Raw genomic sequence first — 23,379 nt, 5'->3', positions numbered from 1 at the left:
TGCTGTGGTGTTACAGTACAAACATGACCGTATGCTGTTTAGTTTAACCAGCAGCCCTTTGATGGGAGGACAGTGGTGCATTATTCATGCTTTTGTGTTGATGCTGTATTGTTTTACTGGGCGGTCTCTTGATTGTCAGCTGGAGGCCGGGGGTAGAGGGGTGGGCTTGAATGTGTATTTGTTTGTGTGTGTGTGTGTGTGTGTGTGTGTGTGTGTGTGTGTGTGTGTGTGTGTGTGTGCTGACGTGGACCTTCTGTGATGACATTCATTTGGATGACTGGTGTGGCAGGGAGGACAGAAAGAAGAGAGCAAAGCAAAAAGGAAACTGAAAGAGCCACAAAGAGAGATTAAAGCAGAATATATTAGAAAGTAAAAAAAAAAAAAAAGTTAAGAAAGAAAGTGGGAATTAGGGAGACGGTGAGATTGTAACGACAAGGACACGCAGGAACAGTTTGACCGACTGAAATGGAATCAAAGAGCCTGAGACAAACCTGGGATTATCAGTAACGGATCATCAGAAGTGGAATTTCTCAAACATGGACTAGCCTGGGAGTCTTTACATATATTCACATACACACACTCACACACACCTCACACACACACATTTGGTTTCCTGTTGTGAGCAGTCTTGGCAGTGGGTAGGTGTCAGTATGCAGGAGTCTCCAGGTGCCATGGGAGTAGATGGCAGCTACGCCAGCAATGTTCCAGCCTTTCTCACCAAGCTGTGGACCCTGGTGGAGGATCCAGATACCAACCACCTCATCTGCTGGAGCGCTGTGAGTCCTCCTCAGAACATGCTGAACACGATAGCATAGTAACTCTGTGAGAAAGGTAGTTTTACAGTTTACCTAAAACAAAAACAGTGTAATAAAAGAACTTGACCACCACAGTTTTTCTCAATAAATACACTCAGATGCTTGTGTTCATCTTCATATTTCAATGACATGAGGAGGAAATGTCTTAAATTGACATACATTTTTACAGGACTAGTAAAAAAAAAAAAGCATAACTTTCAGCATCAAGCAAATAAAAACTTTATGAGGATCATGAACTTAGAATACATAATTTGAACACATGATAAGCTAGAAATGTAACTGTACTTTTCTTTTAAAGATTGTTCCTGTGCTGAGCTCATTTAGCTAGCTAACGAGCTGCACTCCCTGCCATTTAGCCTAGCTAACAGTTAACCCCACTTATAAAATTGCTCTCTTCAAGCCTGTTTAGCTTGCTAACAACTTGCTCACTTAGCATGCTAGCTTGCATAGTTGAATGGCACCAGTGTAAAACTAAAACACTTCCAGCAGGTCTAATTTGTATTTTATAACATATTTCAATATAAATGAATCATATATAGCTACATTATACTGTTATATTAATCAAGGCACAGAGGATAATATCATATGAGGATTATATGACCTGTGCTTTTAGGTCTGGTTGTTTCACAATTGATGTCTTAAACGTGGAGGGTAGGATGCCCAGAACAGTGATAGAAGAAGTTCTTAGATCCTTTAAAAGTATTAAATTAACATTGCACAAAATAATTGTCCTTTACAAGTAGAGTCAAAAGTAATCAATGCCCCTGTGACTGAGCTATAATAACACAAGCTTACATTATTCAATTGTTAAATTATGTGCACTGTGAACCAAGTTGTACCCCTTCCTAAGGGTCACCAAATAAATCTAGAGTTATAAAAGGGGAGGAAGAGTGAAACAGCAGTCTGCTACACAAATCTGTATTAATTTTATAAAGTTATTGTAATTTGTTTGATGTTTGTCTGAGATTCTCAACTTTTTACACTTTGAACAAGAATTCAAATGTAACCACTGAGAAGCTTTGGGGGGAATCACTAATTGTGGAAACGTGACCCCAGCTGGACCGTAATATTTAAGAGGTCCCGGTATAAGATTGCAATTGTATGTATGTTTTTTTAAATCCCTCTTTATTTTTCGCATTTTAAGTAAACACTCAAACACACTAGTTTGTATAAGATGGATATAACTCAGATTCACAGTCCTGCATTAAATAGGCCACTTTTTAAAGAGATTTAAGCTCATATGTTATGCACACAGAACAGTCTTTTTTCCTTTATGTAAGTAAGCATTTAAATGACGAGTCTAATTGGTCATTGGTGTGTATCCTCAGCCAAAGTGCTTTCTTTGGCACTGAATTTCAATCTGAAGATCACACATTTACATTAAGCTGTCAATAGTACATCATATTTGACCTTTGACCCGGGATAAGCATGTAAATTTAATATTCTGTCAGTAATTATTTAATCATCATTTAAAACTTTCCATGCTGAAAAATATATGATTTTCTGAGTGAATTTTGGATGACAGAAAACAGAAATCATATAGATTTGTCACACAAAGACGAGGCTTCAGAGATAAAAATGGAGCAGGCAGCTTTTCTATTTTTCTTCTTTAGATAACAAACACATAGACAGATGCTGTCCAGTCCCATGACATCAAGAGTGTGCAGCATCAGCTGTTGCATTGTCAGTCTATTAGTAGGCAAGTAAGAACCACAAAATGAAAGGGAATCGCAACATCTCATTGGACTAATTTTTATAGTACACACTTGCTGTGCTAATCAGTTTTGTTACCTGCTGATGTAAAGTACTCAATACTGCTTACAGAGTTAAACAGAGATTCTGCAGTTACTTGGTAACACTGTAATGTTGGGAGAGAGAGCATAAGTCATCACTCAAAGAGAGAGAGAGAGAGAGATTGACTGCTGAATTTGGCTTCTGATGAACAAATCATGCAGTCAAGGGAAATTGCATTACCTTTCAAATCTCTTTTTATCATTAAGGGCTCCAGTCATGTTTTAAGACATTTAAAATGCTCTGCTTGAAATAATAAATTGTGTCTATGTTTTTTCTGCAAATTATGTTTAATTACCTTGTAAATGCAATTTCCAACCGGCTGCGCTGTCGCGAAAACAAAACATGTCCCTGCCATCGTTTAGTTGCACATAATGATATGCATAGCACCCCGTCCATTAACGGGATTGGCTCCTTAGGTTTGTGACGTCCCAAACCTGCCAATCTGAAAACGTGTTGTTCAGCCTGTCCTTGGTGCACTGCAGTTTAAAAGCAGACAGGCCCAGCCATGGAGATAACTGCTGATGTTGTCCCTGATATGTCTTGTAGCACATGAGAAACACCACATGGAGATGTTTACAGGGTTAAACACTTGATTTTCACTGGAGGAGGTCTTTAGGGTAACATTATTGCTATTCATAACATTATCAGTCTACACAAACAGGTGATGGCATGTTTTAAAACAGTGATGCAGAACATTATCACTGAAGAACTCCCAGGTTGTTAAATAACATGTTTCCAGCAGCAGTTCAGAAAACATACAAATAAAAATGTATTTATTCTCAGCCCTTTTACCAGTAAAACATCAGAGTGTAAATCACTGTACACACAGTGTTCATGAGCCTATGAAACAGCTACAAAAGAGCTCATCAGAATCCAAAGAGGGCAATAATTTCCTTCAAACTGCTCATTCAGAATAATCTGCAAAAAAAACAAACTTTTCAGCCAAACATTTCCCGTCATATTTACATGCAAATTATTATTACAGTTTCACTCTTATTGTATTTTTTATTGAATGATGATAACAGTCATAGTTATAACGGGATATGATGCTACTGTAGTACTGTTGGTACAAAGCCATACCTAAGATACAGTATATCCCTGTTCATATCTTAATAAGGCACTGTTTGACGGCTTGATTAGACACTTTTTTTTTGTGATCAGAGGCAGAAACGCAATAAAGCAAAGTGTGGTTCAAACCAGAGGAGAGGATATATAAATTAGTTTAAAATTGCTCTCCATTCAAACAGAGTCTAACTTTCACTTTTACTGTCACCCTCAAAGATGGTACATCTGCATCACCACATAATACCATCTACAATCTCATAAGCTTTTAAAACTGGAAGGCTTTCCCATGTGTTCGATCTTATTTCATGTGGCTCTCCTCCTTTGTCTCTTGAACGTCCCCAGTCTTTATCAACAACAGTCTTCACATGCTGTCAGAAATATTAACAGGTTGAACTCTTCCCTTGTTGTAGCAGGTGGAAGTTTTGGTGTGGTTTATCCTGGTAGCCAAAGTGAATTCCTTTAATGTTTGACTGATTTTCTCAGCCTGCATTTATGATAACATAACATAACATAACATAATACATCATTTACTATGATATTTTACATACCGATAAAGAGGTCTAGCTGTCATGTTGACTATAAATGTAAAATTTAAGATTAGAATGGACTGAACAGAGTTTTTCTTTTCTCTCTTTAGACTGGGACAAGCTTCCATGTGTTTGACCAGGGACGCTTTGCAAAGGAAGTCCTGCCAAAGTACTTTAAACACAACAATATGGCAAGCTTCGTTCGACAGCTCAACATGTGTGAGTACACTCTTCCCCTCACTTTTCTTCCCTTCTCACAATTACAGTATGTGTTTATACTTTCGATGTGTGTTTGCTATGTTTGTGTGTGTAGATGGCTTCCGTAAGGTGGTGAACATTGAGCAGAGCGGTCTGGTGAAACCGGAGAGAGACGATACAGAGTTCCAACATCTGTACTTCCTCCAGGGACACGAACACATGCTGGAACACATCAAGAGGAAGGTATGGACTCACACAAACAAAAATAAATACATACATGTTTCCCCTTCTCATAACTGCTACTGGGATAAAGAAGCTTATTTTAAAGACAGAGTTCAACAGCACGCATCTGTAGTACACAACCATGATTTACAGCTCAGTAAACTCAAATAACATTTTAAATATATGGCCTAAAATCAATCTTCACTGCGTGTAACCAACTTCCTCCTTAGACCCCCAGAGGGAAAAGGTCTTGAAGTCTAAATCCATGTTAGCAGCTCTATGTGGCACTACTTAGCTGAACTTTGCTGCTTCCTCAAGCAATACTGATGTCATTGCAGTGGCAGAGCTAACTAAACACATTTACACTTACAGCAGAAGCACTAATGTTTTCTAAATCTCAGGTAACAGTCTCAACACTGAGGCTTCTGTACAACCTTAATAATATGTGGAGAGACATAGAAGATTACATACTAGCAAATTAAACCAATCAAATGTAGTGGTTTGTTGAATTTTAATCTGAAGATATGCAGCAGTTTATTATAATCAGCCACATGATCTGAAAAAGTGGAATCTAAGCCAACTTTCAACGTTGGTAAAAATTTGGTGAAAAAGTATAAGGCCTACAGATTATAATCTTTATCTTAATGGTATTCCATGACAATATTTTCAAAGTCAAACTGTCTCTATTGTTTTCTTCATGGCAAAGGCATTTAAAATGATAGAATGATACATGCAGGATATACACTCTGATATGTGTACAACATTCAGGGGTGCTATGAGTCAAATGCTGATGTCAGCAAGCTAAATGATTTACAATGACAGTGCTAACAGGCTGTTTAACAAGTATAATGTGTAACATGCTCACAAACAAATGATGCTTGTGGAAAAACACTAGTTTTGCAGGGTTTAAAGTCGAGCTGAAACGGCATTTCGAGAATATCTAGCTTCCGTATCGTGACGTATTTCCGAGTGAAACAGGACGTGCAGGCGGGACATATCATTAGAGGGATTTGATTTGATCGTTGAGAAGTGGGCGTAGACAGACGTTCTCCACAGCGCAGTAGCTAGCTAACTGACCGAGCGTTCTTGGTGCTCTGCGGCTAAATGTTGCAGATTGATTGGTTGAAATTGTTTGGTGCTAACTTACGTAAGCACGCGTGAAATTTAGTTTTACCGGAAGAAAAAGTGATCGGATTTTGATATAAGAATATGAAGAAATGGATTTTCTGTATTTTTTTGGGCCTATATTGTCAAATAGATGCACAATATTACGGGGATGTGATCTAAAAGGATTAAAATGACATTTTTCATTTCACCTCGACTTTAAAATAAAATCCCAATGATGGTGCTAGATGAAAAGTGATGTACTTATGTCATGAAAATGTATCCAATAGTTATGGATGCTAGAAAAAAAGTAAGATGATCAACAGGGTCTTGATTATTCATCCTCAGGAGACCTTGAAGGTATAATCTTGGTTTTCATGTAAATAAATGTCTGTTACACAATGGTGATTGAGCCTTTGCATTTACAGTATATAGTATTATTATGGACTACTATGTCTATGGTGACATTTGTGGAAAAAATCACAAACGGCGCCCCGTTAGTGACACGTTTTCCATCACCCAGCAGTGGCTGGTCTGCCAGAGAGGGTAGGCGGAGCTAAGTGTCTGCTTTTCCAGTCTCTGCAAGTGTTGCGAGTAAACAGTAATCTACTATGGCTGAACAAACAAAGAAAAGATCGATGACTACAGATACAACTTCAAAAATAAGTGAAAAAAGAAACAAATTTGTCGCTCAGATGAAGGCAAACAGTCCATCAGCGAGGAAAATCAAGAGTAACAGCCATAACAAAGGGAGCCAACCGTGGACATCTGGTTAAAGTGGGAAGTGTCCTCCCACAATTACTGTTCATCACCAAAACTTTGAGATTAGACCTCTAAATAAGTATTCAAAAGTGTGTCAGTCCACTCAGTAGTTGTTGCAACCGTAGTGGACATGTACTTCATCTTCATAAGTTACTGAACCAGTCTTTGATTTCTGTGTTCAGGTTTCTATAGTGAAGAGTGAGGAGACCAAAGTTCGCCAGGAGGACCTCAGCAAACTGCTGTATGAAGTTCAGCTTCTCCGAACACAACAGGACAACATGGAGTGTCAGATGCAGGACATGAAACAGTGAGTAGAGGTCTTGTTTGTGTGTGTCATGGCCCTACATGCCCTTAGCCTGCTGACAAGATCTAACCCCTTGTCTTGCTGTTAATACACACTCTGACATAAGCAGAGTGAGTTTAAAGTTCAGCCGATTGAGCAGTAGCAGCTTCTCTTTTCATAATCAAGCTACAATATCCCATGTAAATCAGGATGAAATACTGTTGTGTTGGAGAAATTAAGTCTTTGTATCACACCAATCTTTTTCCAAAATACATTGAAGGTGACCTAGAAGCCATCTGAACAGAACTGCAATAGTTATGTGTAGTTCCCAACTGTAAAACAAGACTGGATAGCAGGCCAAGTGTGCAACTGCCTCACGTTGAATTTGGTTGCTTTTCATTTGATTATTGAAAATGTATGTAGTAATTTAGATCACTTTTAGTCTTAAATTCTAGGCCAACATTATCTTAAAGCCCGTTCTCAAAGGAACGCAGTATTTGTTGTGATTACCTTAGGATTCTTTGGGGAAAAATATAAAATGATTGCTTCAGTGATGAATTTCCAGAGATGGTCCTGCTGTATTATAGTCCTGTAACCTCTGTTCAGTGTTTCAGCGTTTCATATGTTCAAACTCACAGATCTGTTACTTGCACTGGACATCCTGTGTCTTATTTCATTATCTCACCAGCACCTGCTACAACATGCCACTAACACTAGGGCTGTTTTCTGTTAGAAGGTCTGCTCAATGGGAACTTCAAACAGAAAGACCTCACACCATGAATGTTTATGACTAATGTTAGTATATTAGTAATATTAGTAGTAGAAGTAGATAAAAAATATTTTACAAAATAATCTCGAATTTGATTTGACAAGTGTATTTGTCCACTGGGGAAGTTTTCGAGGGGAACTGTGAGTAACTGAACTGTTATTCCTCTCACTAAGTTGGAACAAATCACATAGCAGGTGAACTGACTTTTTTCTCTAGGGGCTTTTGTTGCTGAAAATAGCTGCTCTGTGTCATTGTGTGCTGGAGTTGCTTTGTGCTCAGCATTGTTTGCTAATGAGTGGAGAGAATGTTCACCTGCTCACCTGACTAACACACACACACACACACACAAACACCAATAACGCCATTCTTGGAAAGGATGACCAGATGTGATCATGTGCACATGAGGGACAAGATAAATTATTCTGACTATTTTTCTGTATTTTGTGAAGTTGAATACAAGTTGATGAATATCTAAATATAGATACAGATTTCAAAGTACAATACCAATGTTGGTTTTTTGTTAAAATTGCTTTTAATGACACCCACATCGCAGAATGTGAAGAGCAGAAATGATGGTTACATACTGAACAATGTTAGCTTATATGACCATGCTTGCTTCTATGCTGGAGGAATGAATAAACAGTGGGTGTTGGAGTTTTGGTCTCATAGCTAAATAGTGTGAGGGTCAGATAACATGGATGTCAATGACTGACCACCACTCGCTGTAGCATGGACAACAGCATAGACTGATGGTAGTCAGAAAAATTGTAAGAAAATATGAACATACTTGCCTGTTTCAATTCAATGTTTTGTGAAATTGTAAAAAAATCTCATTAACACTGTGTCACTGTTTAATGAATACTTTGTATTCAAAGATATTTTATTATATTACATGTAATCTGATAGACACAAATGCTAATCCCACTGGTCTGATGCATGGAAAGAAGTCAACTTTTTTTAGTCAACTTTTTAAAGATGAAAATAGCAAAATAACGCTTTTTAAAGTATTTCAATATATTGCATTATTTCGAATCATAACCCCTGTACCTTACACGTACTGTGTTGCCAGATTCTTGCCAATACACTGTGTTTGTAGTCAGAGCCAAGGAAGTCTGGTGAAGCACTGACAGTGGTACAGCTGGGAGACCACAGAGTCCTGTTTGTGTGGTCACAGTTAGAGAGGGGCCAGAGAATCCAGTTGACCCAAACTTGCAGAAAAATATATTCTACCTGTTTTTTTTTATTTTGTTTGGATGGCTGTATTAACACGAATGTAGGCATTCATGTGCACTGTGAAAGTGTATAGTTCCTCTTAAACTATTGTAGCTGTGTTTGGTCCAGGGGAAGCTACCACTTTTATCCCATTTCAGGGCTGGTTGTTATAGGTGGTTAATGATTAATACAGGTTTTAACCTCTAACTTTGCCCCTGTAATGTCACAACATTATTCAACTTTGTAAAAACTTAGCTTGGAGCAAGCTGCCAAGCTTCATCTGTACATACCAGTACAAACGCATGTTTGAGAAGTGCTAGGTTGACATGAAACAGACACAAACAGAAACAGATCTGTCTGGAATGAGCTGCCACTCCTTACCCATCTCTGTGTTCTGCAGCAGAGGAGCAGCCACAGGGATCTTTCACTCGTCCTCTCCGTTGCAAAAACCTGGAATAAGGTTCCACACGAGTGGTTGTTCAGTAACTAAGAGAAGAGTTTGTCAACTACATATATATTAAATATATGCAAGTACACTTTCAACATTTAACACATATTATATTGGTACACACATGGCACATAGGTTCAAGTTATCAATTTCTGAAATATTCATTGAACTTCAGTTAAGTGCATAAGTGCTTTTTTAATTCCATTCTTTCTGCCAGTCGAGCAACCGTGCATTAAATTGACAGGGTGGGACTGCATCTGTCTGAGAGGCCAACATACACTGTCCCTCTTCTTATCCCAGCCTGGAACTGCTCTCCAGGCACCATGTGGCTGTGAAATTATAAACTCTTTATTAGCCCATGAAGGAATTAGCTTGGTGGTACAATAACAGCAGAGTAATTTGCACCTACATTACGACTGTGCCATCACACACTGGTAAACAATACAGAAATGCACTAAACCTGCATTCTTTCTAAAGGCCAGAAGGCAAAGACTGCAATGGCTGCAGAAAAGGGCTCCAATTGTATCATCCAGATGAGAAAATAACCCTTCTCCCAGTTGATTTATAGCCTCAGTAAACTTTTTCCGTGTGATTTTTTTTGTCTCAATTGCTGCTAGTTTCAAGTCTTGTTCAACACATAATTAAGTTATGGTTTCATCTATAGTAAAAAAAAGAAGATAAAGCAGGGTGTGCTTTAGGACGTGGCTACCTGTGATTGACTGCCATGGCAACCTGTCAACCAGGATCAAGATGAAGCAATGAGTTCCAAACTGTTGTCCAAATTATAGGTGGGAATTGCAGTGAAACTCACGATACGATACGTGGCACGATAACGATTATATCACGATACAGCCATTCTGTGATAATTGATGTATTTCAAGACAATCATATAATGATACATTACAATATCTTCTGTCAATTAATTTCCATTCACGTTGCCCTCATTCATGTCATAAGCACCACTGCCAGGAGTCATGAAGTAGTGAGTCAAGATCACAGGGAAATCTGTTTACAGCCCCATATGTTTGTAAATGAAGGTATCGATATTTGTCGCAAACCTATCCATGATAGTATGGCGCGAGTCATGACGACGGATGTCCAGATATGGTCTCTCCCTCCTTCCAATAAAAACAACAGCCAAAATGTCAGTTCACAAACCAATGGGTGATGTCACAGAGGCCATGTCCATTTCTTTTATAAAGTTCATGAGCTTTTAGACTACAAGAAAGTAATCTTGGGGTGTGGAGTTATAGATGTAACCTTAGCAGACATCTGTAAGCAGCTCATCATTTCTGCTTCAGGAGAGCTCAACTCAAGGCTGTGTTAGCTGCAACTAACATAACAAACCTGGACCATTGACCAAACTGTCAATGGTTTAGTTGCACTGTGGGTAACGTAGTTTTGAAAGGGTAAGAACTAAAATGGATCTAATGACATTTTGATCAAACAAACAAGCTACAATTTGGGTTAATTAGCATATGATTTGTAGCCAGGTGAAAAAAAACACTAATCAAACCTTTCCTAAAGGGGATTTTGTTTTCACCTCCTTCTATCTTTACCTCTTCGTGTTTGCAGGCAGAATGAAGTGCTGTGGAGAGAGGTGGTCTCACTGAGACAGAACCACACACAGCAACAGAAAGTCATGAACAAGGTCAGTCTACATGCATGTGTGTGTGTGTGTGTGCCATGAAGATACTCTGCTGGAACTTTGATTCAATAGCGTGTGTTTTCCTTAGTGTGCATACTGTTACACATATGTCTTCTCCTATTCCCTGTCATTAGAGGAGTTACCCAGAGGTACATTTCTTTAGTTTAATTTCTACTATTAACCTCTGAATCACTGCTCTGACTCTGACTACAATAACTGATAAAACCAGCCAGAGCTCTGCAGTCGTGTGAGATTGAGTATAGTTTCCCTCTCACTTATCTCACTTACTATTTCAGCCATGATATTACTCCCACATGTGTTTACAGCAGTGCTCGAAAACACTTAAAAGACTAAAGTACTGTATACTCTTCTTTCACATTACATTATTGGCTATATTTAAACTATTTATCTTCCATGTTTTGTTCTGTTTGTGCATGTGTGTATGTGTGTGTATGTGTGTGTGTGTGTGTGTGTGTGTGTGTGTGTGTGTGTGTGTGTGTGTGTTTATGTACGTGTGGGTTAGGAGGATGCTGATTCATGCTGTGCTTTTTCTCTCTTTGCCAGCTGATTCAGTTTCTGTTCAGCCAGATGCAGTCCAACACACCCAGCACTGTTGGCCTAAAGAGAAAGCTGTGAGTACACACACACACACAAACACACACATACACACACACACACACACACACACGCACATACACGTACACACATACAGCAGAGCAATCAACAAAAGTGAGACAAACAGGGCCACAGTGGGGCAGAGGGAAGGGCTGGCTCAGCTGACAAACTGAACAATCTAACGCAACAAGCGCTGTGAATGGATACAAGTGCTGAATCAGTCACTCAGACACAAACACACACACATTCACACACAGTGAAGGCAGAGTAGAGTGCATGACCCTGCTACAGCCTGTGTGTGTAAAATGCTGGTTCAGCTCTGCTGCTGAGTGTGAACAAGGCCGACATGAGAAAGGAAAGGCATGCTGGGACACAAAAAGTGCTATAGAAAGTGTATTTCAGGGTCAGTGTGCTACCTGGCAAAGGTAATGATAATTAATGATGGTCATGTATTACCTTCAGGTTTTCAAGCTCTCTCTGAATGTCCACCATCTGTGCTCAGCATCCACCCACTCTCATGACTCATTCATGCCCCCATTTCCTTTTACTTATCCACAACTAAAAAGTCTAAAAAGGTGCTCAAACCCAAAGAATATGTCTCTAAGGCAATGTTAATGACTTTTTATTTAGCACACGTAGGCAGGCTGGTGCATTGAGCTAATTGCTAACATCAGCAGCTAATGTCATGTGTCAGAATGGCAGTGTTAGCATGCTGCTGTGTAGCAGGCATCAACTGTACTTTGTTCACCATTTTAGTTTAGCACATTAGCATGCTAACATTTGTAAGCAGTTTTAATATGCAGTAGAGGAAAAGAAAGTTACAGCTGATGGCGATGTCATTAGTTTTGCAGGTATTAAATCATTCCTTGAGCTGTGATGCTAATGTGGCTAAACATTCAAACCTACTGTCACGTATCTATCATGTAATGTAGAGGCACTGATGTGTACCAACTTAGATTTCATACCATCATGTCACAGGCTCAAATTTCGACTTCACTTAATATGCAGCACACACCACAGAGCCAATGTGTATACTGAAATGAAGCCAGATGTGTAACTGAAAAATGAATGTTCCCTCCAGGCCCCTGATGTTGGACGATGGTTCTCCCAGCCCTCCCACCTCTAAATTCAGCCATAGTCACCCGATGGAGGCCATGCATGAGACCTTCTACATCCAGTCGGTGAGAAAATTAGACCCATCAAATATGTTTGTGATTAAAACCCTGACGCACCTGTATGAAATTGGTAAAAAATAAATAAATCGTAATTTTGTTTTTTTATAGCGTAATCCAAAAATGTCTCAATTCTTATAACAACTCTGCAGCCTCTCTGATGCATTTGGCTGGGAACTATAATACGTAAACTACTGAGCTGCTGACCTTCCACACTCAGCACAAATGTGCTGGCAGCCGCACGCTGTAAACAACTTTGAAGTTACTGGCTGGCATTTCTAAGTGCTTGGCCATGTTTGGTTTTGAAATTAATCTTTGAGCCAGCTGATTTAGCACACAGCCATTTCTGATACACACATAATTACTTTCTCCAACAGCTCAAGACATTTATGTTAAATTAAATCTAAATTTGAAGTGTACTTGGAATCTTTAAACTGCTTCCTTCAGTCTTGCTGTTATGTTTTATCACCACTAGAGGGAAGCAGTGTGCAGTGATTTAGAGGCTGATGTGATGTGTGAGAGAGTACATAAAGATGTGCAAGCTAAACCTTTGAATTGAATTCAAATTACTTTTTTTTTAATCCTAGCTTGTTAAGAATTATAACACAGGGGAAAAGTATCACCCTTTAAAGGAAAAGGGCAGAAACTTCAGGAGCAGGGAAGTTGTGAGTGGATGGTGGGCACAATGCTGAACACTCGGGTTGTACTGTGCTCATTGTATGCATTTAATGATGTTTTACCAGGCATCAAAGAACATAGTCCCTAATACAGACACTGCACTCTGCATTTTGGCTCCAAAGAATTCAAAGGGGTAGTGCAGAAGCCTACAAACAAAGTAACAACAAACAAAGTTTATGTTAGCTTCTTTGTTTAAGAAAATATTATTTAGGCAATACATTTATGTGTCATACATGCTGTTTTGTTAAATTCATACATAAAAACTGGATTAAGCCACTTCTTCATTAAGTTGTGGGCTGCACAGTAGAGCAGTGGTTCCTAGTTCGAATCCACATTCAGACGAAGTGGGCCTTTCTGTGTGGAGTTTGCATGTTCTCCCCGTGAATGCGTCGGTTTCCTCCGGGTACTCTGACTTCTTCCCACATACTAGTTAGGTCAATTTGTGTCTCTAAATTGCCCGTAGGTGTGAATGTGAGTGTGAAAGGTCTCTGTGTCAGCCCTGTGTTTGACTTGCGACCAGTCCAGAGTGTACCCCGCCTCTCACCCTAATGACAGCTGGGATCGGCTCCAGCCCCCTGTCGCAACCTTGAACAGGTTAAGCGGTGTCGAGAATGCACGGATGAATCATTTAGTTGTAGTGGACATCATCTTGAATAAGATTTGAAGGTGTGAGTTAATCAAAACAAATTTAGCTTTAGATAAGGATAGCTCGTTGCTATCACCCCCAGCTTGCTAACTTGTCACTTCTGCTCTGGCTGTGCAGTTGTCTGTTTCTCTGTGAGTGAGTGCAGTTACTGCTACAGTGGGTTTTATTGCCCAGACAGACGAAGCCAAAATGCCATTATTGTTGCACTATGATTCCATTTACTGCAATTTGAGTTTGTCTTTGGCTCCATCCTTGAAGTTACTGCAAAATTTATATATGATGTTTTAATGGAACAACATTTCTGTTCCAAATTATAATTTTCCCCAAAGTTCTGATTCTGTATTTGACTTTTGACTTACTTCTTTCTTCTGACTTAAAAATGTGCTACTCTTCGTGATCAAAGAAGGAAGTGATCTGGAAAAGAGAGTTTATTCTAGAGACCAACAAATCAAAATCCTCTGCCATTCTTCCCCAGCCATCCAGTGATACTGCTTCTTGCTCTACCAGCGGGCTGACAGGAGGACCAATCATCTCAGATGTTACTGACATGTCCCAGGCCAGCATGGCCCTCCAGATGCAGCCTGATGAGACCAGGTGAGTCATAACACTAATATTTACCATTACAAAAGTCATTTATCATCATCTGCTCATATATCTGCAGCATCTAACAACATTTTTTTTTAATTTATAGAAAGGCATCATAGTTTGAAACAACAGTCTCAAATAAGTTGTATCTGCACACAGAGTGGTGTGAAGTTACTATGATCAAACTGCTCCTTGGCTCAATAGAGAAGAATGTTATAGAACAATGCAAAGTGAACAAAACTGACCCTTTCTTAATGTTTTCTTGGCCCACCTGATGTCTGCATACTGGCATCTGCCAGTCGGCCACATGTAGGCAGCCCTATTTCTCACTCACAGTATTTAACTGTACCAACAGGGAGAAGTGCATGATGCTGATCAAAGAGGAGCCTGTGAGTCCAGGAGTGAGAGGAGCAGGGAAAGGAGGCAGTGTAGGGGGAGGAGAGGCCGTAGCCTTGACCTCCTCTTGTGAGGTGTGCTCCTCAGAACCTCCTGTCCTCCCCGTCGCAATGGTCCAGTCTGTTCTGGAGGGGAGAGGCTCTGTGGCCTCTGTGGTGGAGAGGAGGAGTAAGAGACCTGCTCTGGACAGGTAGGTGGACACACACATAGAGATGCAATGTACACACCGATGTAGGCACAGACAAAAAACTGCACAGTGATGCAAGTGACCCTGTGTGTCAGTGTTCATATACTATTCCATTATTTATCACTTTATTTTGTGTCTGTGTGAAGAGTGGAGGTTTCAGATGCAGTGGAGAACGTGGACATGAGTCTGGAGGAGCTTCAGCAGCTGCTGCTCAGGAGCCATCAGCAGAGTGCTGTGGAGGCTGGCTCCAGTGCTGTAATGGATGTCAGTAGATCTGCTGTGTGCACATAAAAAAAACAAAAACAATAATATATATATATAAACACTAATATTTAAAATTTTAAACCGTCAAAGTGAAACTCATAAAGCACACAACGACTTTATCTTTTCATTCTTATTATGCTGCATGAATACATTCTATACATTTCTCACTTTTCTTTTCTCTCCCTCTGTAGCCCTTCAGTTTAAGCCTGCCTCTAACAGAGTGGAACTTCACAGAGATGGAGTCCAACCTCAAATCAGTAAGTCATATACGGGGAAAACTGTATTTAGATAGCACATGAATAACCATCCGTGTTGTTTGTTATACTGCAGCTACAGATCTTAGGGAGGAGGTCTTTATTATAAATGTATTGTCTTTGACCATTTTGGGCCACTGCAACACACAGTGTCCTCTAGGTAAAATTAAATTTTATAACAAGTCGAGTTTGAGCTCTTTTTTAGTTTCCACCGACGACATTGTCTTTAGCAGCTAAATGCTCCATCACTAGTTGCTAATTTTGTCTTTCTGCCATTTGATGCTGGAATAGGTAGAGTAAGATTGTATTTTGTAGAACTAGATCATTGAAACCAGCCGCATGTCTGAAGATGCAGTGAGAACGAAGGGCCAATAAAAGAAAGAAATTAGCTTTAAAGAGACTCTATAGAGCTGAGGGGAACTACAGAATTTGGTAATAATGTGGATAACATTGATTTAAAGCAGCTTTAATTCTAACTTTTGCCTTTCTTCTTGCAAAGTCAATTGTCTATCAACTGCTACCCAACACTTCCTTAAAACAAGTTTTTTCCGTATGTCCCATATCAAAGAATTTAGAGCGGACATCTCCCATACGCCATAACCACTGCTGGTGAGCTTTTCAGGTGATCCTGAGCAAAATAAAACTCATGGGGTGCAGTGACATACACTTGGATGTAGACATAATTTAAGTTATCATGGCAAATGTTTTTATCCCGTTTCAAAAACTGTGAACTTTACAGTATTACATCATTAACCTTACTAAATAACCTGTCAGGAATATGTGCTTGCATGTATTTGTTTGCTGATTGTTACGCAGTGCTAGCAAACCCTGCTATGTTTTCTTAAAGCTGGCTGTGTCATCGCAGCAGTCTTATTGGAATGATAAGGATGCTGCTTTTTGATGCAGTGTTAATATTGGTCTGAACACAGACTCTGGCCATCAACAAACAGTCTGATCCAGTGATATAATGCAACATAATGCTGTCAACAATGTTCTACACACATCACTGTGGTTTGTGATGATTTTTCACACAACTCACAACACAGTCAGTTCTGAATATAAAGATGAACAAATGTGACTTTGGCCTGATATAATACCAACAGGCAGTGCTGGGAAGGTTACTTCCTAAATGTAATTAGTAACAAATTACTAGATGCCCTGTTTAAAATGTAATGACAAGTAATATTGATAACTATTTGTTTACTTTTCTGACAAATGTTTAAAACATTTTTAATTAGTAACTATTACCAAATGACAGCTGGAACAGATTACAGTTCCATTTGATTGCATAACATCGCTACATGTAACTTGTTACTCCCCAACATTGCCAACACTGGCATTGCTAAACATTCTGCACCGCACCCCCTCTGCATAGTTTGTACTTCACATGTCACAGAAAGACTACAAAAGCTGCCAGCTGGCAAAGTAATCAATGATGTCATTTAAGTCTAATTTTCGGGCTATTTTGCAGTGAAAAGACAGGATGCTGCTGCTGTTCAATCTGTCCTGACACATTGTGGTACTAAATGCAACTCACCTTGTGAAATGCTCTCTCACCACCAGCAACTGTCACAGGAGGAGTTCAAAAGATCCTATTATACAGATGTGAGCTTTGAATCTGCATTTTAAAGATTACATTTGACAGCAGGTGGACAGAAGAAAGGTTGGAAATGATGAATGATTTATAAGCAGGTATTGAATCATTGAAATGTTTTTGCTTGTTAAGATGTATAAAATGTGTCTTCATCTGTGACCCTGGATGTCAACCAGTATCTAGTTCCTTAAATGATTACTGCTGTTTTGTAATGTCCAAATCACTGGTTCTGCTGTTGCAACACAAAACATAGTGTTGCAAAATATTCTCATTGCACACAGAAAAAAGTCTTCTCTTTCAGCAAAGTAAATTTCTGGAACTTCAAAAGTTGTGTAATTGATTCAAACAGAAAAGGGTTGTTGTTGATATCCCAGGCTTGTCTGAGGTGTTTATTGATAAAAGCAAAATGCCACAAAGAGTAATCAAAAAAAGCAGTAAAAAAAGTTGAATGACCCTCAACTGAACCTTCCACTGGAGATGTAAAATGTGTTGTCAGATGAGATCTTTAGATCTGTGTGGCGCAATGAGGAAGCTGTAACCTTCCTTAAATGATTGCATGAAACACATGCATAGCCTTTTTTTTTTTGCAAATGGTTTTCAATTGTTTAAAGCTCCTGTGAGGAGTTTTTTGCTGGTTATGAAACAGAGTGAAATTAATTCTGATTACTCTATATGAGCTACAAAAGCAAACCAGTCCATCAGCAACAAGATTGATTATTTCTATAAAGTCATTTTTAATGCCTGAAACTGCTGGCGGGGGGTCAGGTGTCAGATGAAGTGATTAACTGCATGCTGCCTTTGTTTATATTTTCCAGGGCAAAAATGTAAAGTGAGTGATACATATGACTGTTAAAAAACCAGGATGACATTTTTTGTTACAAATCACCACTTAAGCATGTACAGGACAAAATCAGCAAAGAGATAAGAGGTATGGCTTTGTCCACAGCGGTCGCCAAAATCAACACAAAGCAAAAGCTCCTCAGAGGAGCTTTAAGATCAATGAAACCACCACCTTATAGCCGAACACACAGTAGTGGATGGAAATGTACATTCATTCTTATTTTCTTAATTCTGAAGAAGACATTGATTTTGAAAACTTACTTTCCTTCCACCTCCACTGCTAAACTCGTTATGGTGTCAGAGTGTGACGATATAGTAAGCTTTTCATACCTAACTACTAGTTCTTCCATAAAGTGCATCAGAACAATTATACAACCACTCTTGGCACCTAAAAAAAGTCATTATTAAAAGGCAGATTCCTTAACTCTGAGTGTATTACCTATCCAAAAGAGAGCTTATTTCTCCTCTGTCTCTGTTTTATGCAGCTGACAGTCCGTAATAAGAGACTTCCAGTCACAGTCTGTGTTGTGCTTTGGTCATCCATCATACATTCTCTTTAAGAGCATTTGCTCTACTTAAAGATTGTATTTGCCCATAAGGGAACTCTGATATGGGAGGTATCAGATTGTATTATATTATTATGTTATACCATTGATGCTTTCCCTGAATATATTCCAGTCCCAATACATCTTCCTCCTTTCTTTGGCTGACTTGTCACACTCCAGAAATCACTTTCCCTCACAGTGCTAAGTCTCTCTTTTTTAGGTCTCTCAAGTGGTTCATTCAGAGGCAATCACATCCAGCACTGTACTCTGTTCTCTGTGGCCACAGTCCTGGGTCAACAGGCAAACCATTATTCCTCTTTTCATTACTCTTTCTTTTGGCCACTTCTACCTCATGTTCCCTGCTTGTGCCCTCTCTCTCTCTCTCTCTCTCTCTCTCTCTCTCTCTCTCTCTCTCTCATGTCATCATCTCCAGTGTCTGACTGGGCTACACTTCCTTCAGACACAATGCACTGAAGAGCAGATATACACAGCCATATCTTTTGACAAATTTAAGTAGCTTAACAAAACAACAAGGAAGTGTTTTTTAAAAGAAAGGCGTAATTCCAATTTGTGTTAATGTAGGCTTGGAAAATCGTAACTCCGGGCACCCCAGCTAACCTTAAAGAATGTGTTTCCCCTGAGTCTTTACTGCAGGGTCCTGGATTCAATTCAAACTGTTTTTCGATTCGAGCCATTTGCGAACAGTTTCATTCCCTTTCTCTCCCCTGTCTTTCCCTGTCCCTCTCTCTCTACACATAGCACTTATGATTTTGGCCTAGACCAAAAGGCTTTTGTCATTATCCTGGTGATCAAAATGTATTCTTCCTTTTTAATGCTGGTTTCAGAGTAGGGGCATCTTCTGTGAAGGAAGTCCTTTCTGACCTATGTACGTAGATATCCAACATGTAGATAGAATATGCACAAAGGTTATTCTGATGATTAGTTATAAAATTAAGGGTTAAAGATTAAGACACTAAATATGAGTGTGTTATTGTCCCACAGTACATGTTCCAGAACCAGGAAGCGGAGGCTTTTCCAGCTGCTGGCTGTGAGGAACAGTGATCGATCTTTGATGTGGACTGTCTTTTCTGAAGGTAAAAATATTGTTACTTAATCTTAGATAAGATAATCCTTTATTGATCTGCAGAGGGGAAATTCGGGATGTGAAGTGGTCATCAGTTGGAGGACATATTAGTCTTACAGAGCTAAGTCAGTAGAGGACACAGCTGGTTGTTATATATTTTTGATAATGTTAACAAATCCCATGAAAATAACAAATCAGCAGTGTGTTAGTCTACTAACAGTTTCTGATTGTTTGAATGAGTGTACTATTATATTTGCTCAGGGAGAGATGAACACTGTACAATTATCTTCACTGATGAAAGTACAGTGACCCTTGTCTATTTTCATCCAAGAGTCAGAGATTATTCAGTTAAAGCGTCTGGAAACTCAAATCCACACTAGCCTTCTAAAAATGTATTTTAGGGTCTCATGAACATGATAAGTAGCATCTAAAAAGTATTAGTTTCAATCCAAATGTTAAATACTGAAATTAAAGTTTTATTTAAACTTAACTTATTTGAACTTTTATGATATTGGGTTTCCATTGGTGTGCTTAATTTCTTTATATTTATTAGGTAATTAATTCCATGATCCAGTCATAGAAATAGTCACAGGTACCTATTGGGCTGTTTACACAAAGAGTTAGCACCATCCGTGTTCAATGTCTTTACAACCGAGTTTAGTTCCTTGATAATATGACAATAGTTAGAGTGCTAGAGTCAGCATTTAGCATTCTATTTATATCTGTGACAACAAACAAGGGAATGTCAGTTTATGTTGTATGCTAACTACTCACTATGACATTCATAGCAAATAAAAAACAGGGGAATTTCAGAGCTAACGTTGCATGTGTATGCTAACTGCTAACTCTATAAGCCTGCCTGTCTCTATCCTGCATCTCCTTCTATCCCATTTTCGGCCCATCCAGTCGAGGCAGATGGCTGTTCAACATGAGTCTGGTTCTGCTCGAGGTTTCTGCCTGTTAAAAGGAAGTTTTTCTGCCAATGTGCCGAATTGCTAAGTGCTACTCATGGTGGATTCATGTTGGGCCTCTCTTTAAATAACTTAACAAAGAGTCGGTCTAGACCTGCTCTTTCTGTAAAGTGTCTCGAGATAACCCTGGTTATGATTTGGCGCTATACAAATAAAATTTGATTGATTGATTGATTGATATAATCCAAAGCAAATAACAAACAGGAGTGCCAGCTAACATTGTATGCTAACTGCTAACTATGACATCCAAAGCAAATAACAAACAGGGGAATGTCAGCTAACGTTGTATGCTAACTGCGAACTATGACATCCATAACAAATAAACAGGGGAATGTCAGAGCTAACGTTGCATGTGTATGCTAACTGCTAACTCTAACATCCAAATCAAATAACAAACAGGGGAATGTCAGCTAACATTGTATGCTAACTGCTAACTATGACATCCATAGTAAATAAACAGGGGAATGTCAGCTAGCGTTGCATGTGTATGCTAACTGCTAACCATGACATCCATAGTAAATAAACAGGGGAATGTCAGCTAGCGTTGCATGTATATGCTTACTGCTAACTATGACATGGAAAGCAAATATTCATCATTCAGCAACAAATTGAAAAGATTTTCAGTTGGCTGGGCTTCGGCTTCCTCCTCTAATTCTTGGTGAGACAACTCAGACATGCTGTTGAGGGCTTGTGTACTGATTGTCAAATGTGCCATTGTTGTGTGTGGAGCCAGGAAGATGTCAATCAATGTGATCTGCCAGCATCCACAATCTTGGGCAAAAATGAGCTGAAATCTGTGTTTTCTAATAGTTATGAATGTTTATTTTTATTTAGAGGTTAAACTCTCAACTTTGCTATCATTCAAGCTTTTTTCTATTTCAAGAAAAATTTCCAGAGGCTTTAAATGTTCTCAGCTTCCTCCCTCCGTGTGTAAATTTGAAGGTGCTATGCGTGCCCACAGACTGACTCTGTCATCTCTTAATGTTTTTCTCCTCAGGCCACAGAAGCTGCTGTTTTCCCTCATTATTACACTCTGCATGAGTTGGATCTCACGGCCCTGCCAGGCTGTTTCTTACACATGGCTTATTTTTTTTCTTTCTTTACATTCAAGGAGCAAAAAAAATGCAGCATTGAAAAAGCCTGTATTCTGATTCTCCTCTCCTCTTTTCTGGTCAATTGACAGCCAGTGTATCCACGAGTCACCACCTTCTGTGGGCGTGACCGCTGCTTGCATACAAGTTTTTCATAGTTACCCAAATGAAGTGTGTTATGATATCATTATATCTTGACTCCAATATTCAGCCAGCTGGATGCAGACGGTGCATTCTTGGCTCCAGCACTTTAGTCTTTGTGTGAGAGGGAGTTCCTGCTTGTGGAAGTGACTTTTTCTTCCTTCTGTATAAAGAATTTATTCCAAATGTACAAATTAATATTTTTTATTATCTTATCCTTATTACAAAATACTGTATTTGTATCAAAGAAATGCTTTGGCAAAAAGTTGAGCAGCAATGTAGCATACTGTATATTACAATTTATGTGATTTTTTTGGTCAGTGTAGAAATTTTAAGGGCTCCTTAATACATTTCAAATAATGGTTAATGTGTTGCAATAGATCAGAGGTGAGTTAGACTTCTGTGAAATCTGTTAAGAAATCTTTAGTTTTTTTAAGCATATCATGAAAGGAGGCTAACAAACTCAAGAGCTCAACTAATGTATCTTTGCACAGGCCTGACATGTAGCCACAGACTTAGAGTTACTTCTCTTCTGTCCATTTAAATGTGAAGTTTAAAGGTAATATTAAAGGATAGACTTCTCATTTGATAAAAACATGAACACAACTGCATTTTTGCACATTCTGTTTCATTAGCTATAGCATTAATCTCTGTTTGTAGATGACCAACTCTTGTTTCTGAAAGAGATACTGGCCTCAATAAAAGGGTTTTCAAATCTCAAAACAGAAAAATGTATTCTGGGAGACATGAGGTCTCTTAATGTTCTACTGTTTTCAGTTGAAAACAAAGGCCACACATTGACCTGCAACTTGAGTTGGCATAGAATGTATATTCTGATTAACAGTCAAAGACAGTGGGATGCTGCTTTTCATACTTTGTAAAAACAACAACAACAACAAAAGACAAAAAACAAGCAAAACACTAAACTGCACAAGAGCCAGTTTTTATAAAAGATTTCATAATGGTTGACTGATGGTTTAATTAAATCATTAAATGTAAAGTGAGGCGGTCACTTGAGAATTTAATCAGTAATATAACCATGAAAAGCTACTTGAAAGTGCATATAAATTATCTAGACTACTAAAAGTCATTACTAGCTCTAACGGGAAATTACATTTAATGTAAAATATAGTCTTTAGCACTGGTTGCAAACGTTAAAAGGTTAACTCTACACATTCATGGGAAACTTCCTGGAGATGAGTTAAATCGTGCAATACTGTACAGAACTGTGAGACTCACGAATTGCAATACATGGATGACCATGGGAATGTAGGAAACAGTTAATGTGCGTGGTGGACTGGAAACACTGCAGTTAGATGCACTGCAGAAGGACAATGTAAGCCTGTGATGCTAGAAGCCCTGCTAGCTCTTCACACTGAGTCGGACAAGCCTTAGATTGCAGAAGTTATTTAAAAGAGATACTTAGACTATGATGAGGCTCTGTGCATACAGGAGGTGCGCAGTAACCC

At 38.9% G+C, this 23,379-nt stretch overlaps 1 protein-coding gene across 1 annotated transcript; it reads left to right on the top strand.

Moving 5' to 3' along the window:
* Positions 1–650: 650 nt before the first annotated feature.
* On the top strand, positions 651–19,685 carry hsf4 (heat shock transcription factor 4). The gene is made up of 12 exons (XM_069687153.1): positions 651–776; positions 4,312–4,420; positions 4,515–4,642; positions 6,670–6,794; positions 10,775–10,850; positions 11,412–11,479; positions 12,544–12,643; positions 14,434–14,552; positions 14,899–15,129; positions 15,273–15,390; positions 15,582–15,647; positions 19,626–19,685. The coding sequence occupies exons 1-12, from the start codon at positions 651–653 to the stop codon at positions 19,683–19,685; spliced, it is 1,326 nt and encodes a 441-aa protein (XP_069543254.1).
* Positions 19,686–23,379: the final 3,694 nt, after the last annotated feature.

Source organism: Semicossyphus pulcher, unplaced genomic scaffold (genome assembly GCF_022749685.1).
Source record: "Semicossyphus pulcher isolate SPU_LCO1_2020_fin unplaced genomic scaffold, fSemPul1.0.p SCAF_8, whole genome shotgun sequence".
NCBI lineage: Eukaryota > Metazoa > Chordata > Actinopteri > Labriformes > Labridae > Semicossyphus > Semicossyphus pulcher.
Note: the sequence above shows the minus strand (reverse complement) of the source record. Positions and strands in the feature narration are given on the sequence as shown.

Coding starts and splice junctions, on each gene's coding strand:
- hsf4 (XM_069687153.1), top strand. CDS start 651: ATGCAGGAGTCTCCAGGTGCCATGGGAGTAGATGGCAGCTACGCCAGC. Junction 6,795..10,774: donor CAGATGCAGGACATGAAACA/GTGAGTAGAGGT, acceptor TCGTGTTTGCAG/GCAGAATGAAGTGCTGTGGA. Junction 12,644..14,433: donor AGACCTTCTACATCCAGTCG/GTGAGAAAATTA, acceptor ATTCTTCCCCAG/CCATCCAGTGATACTGCTTC.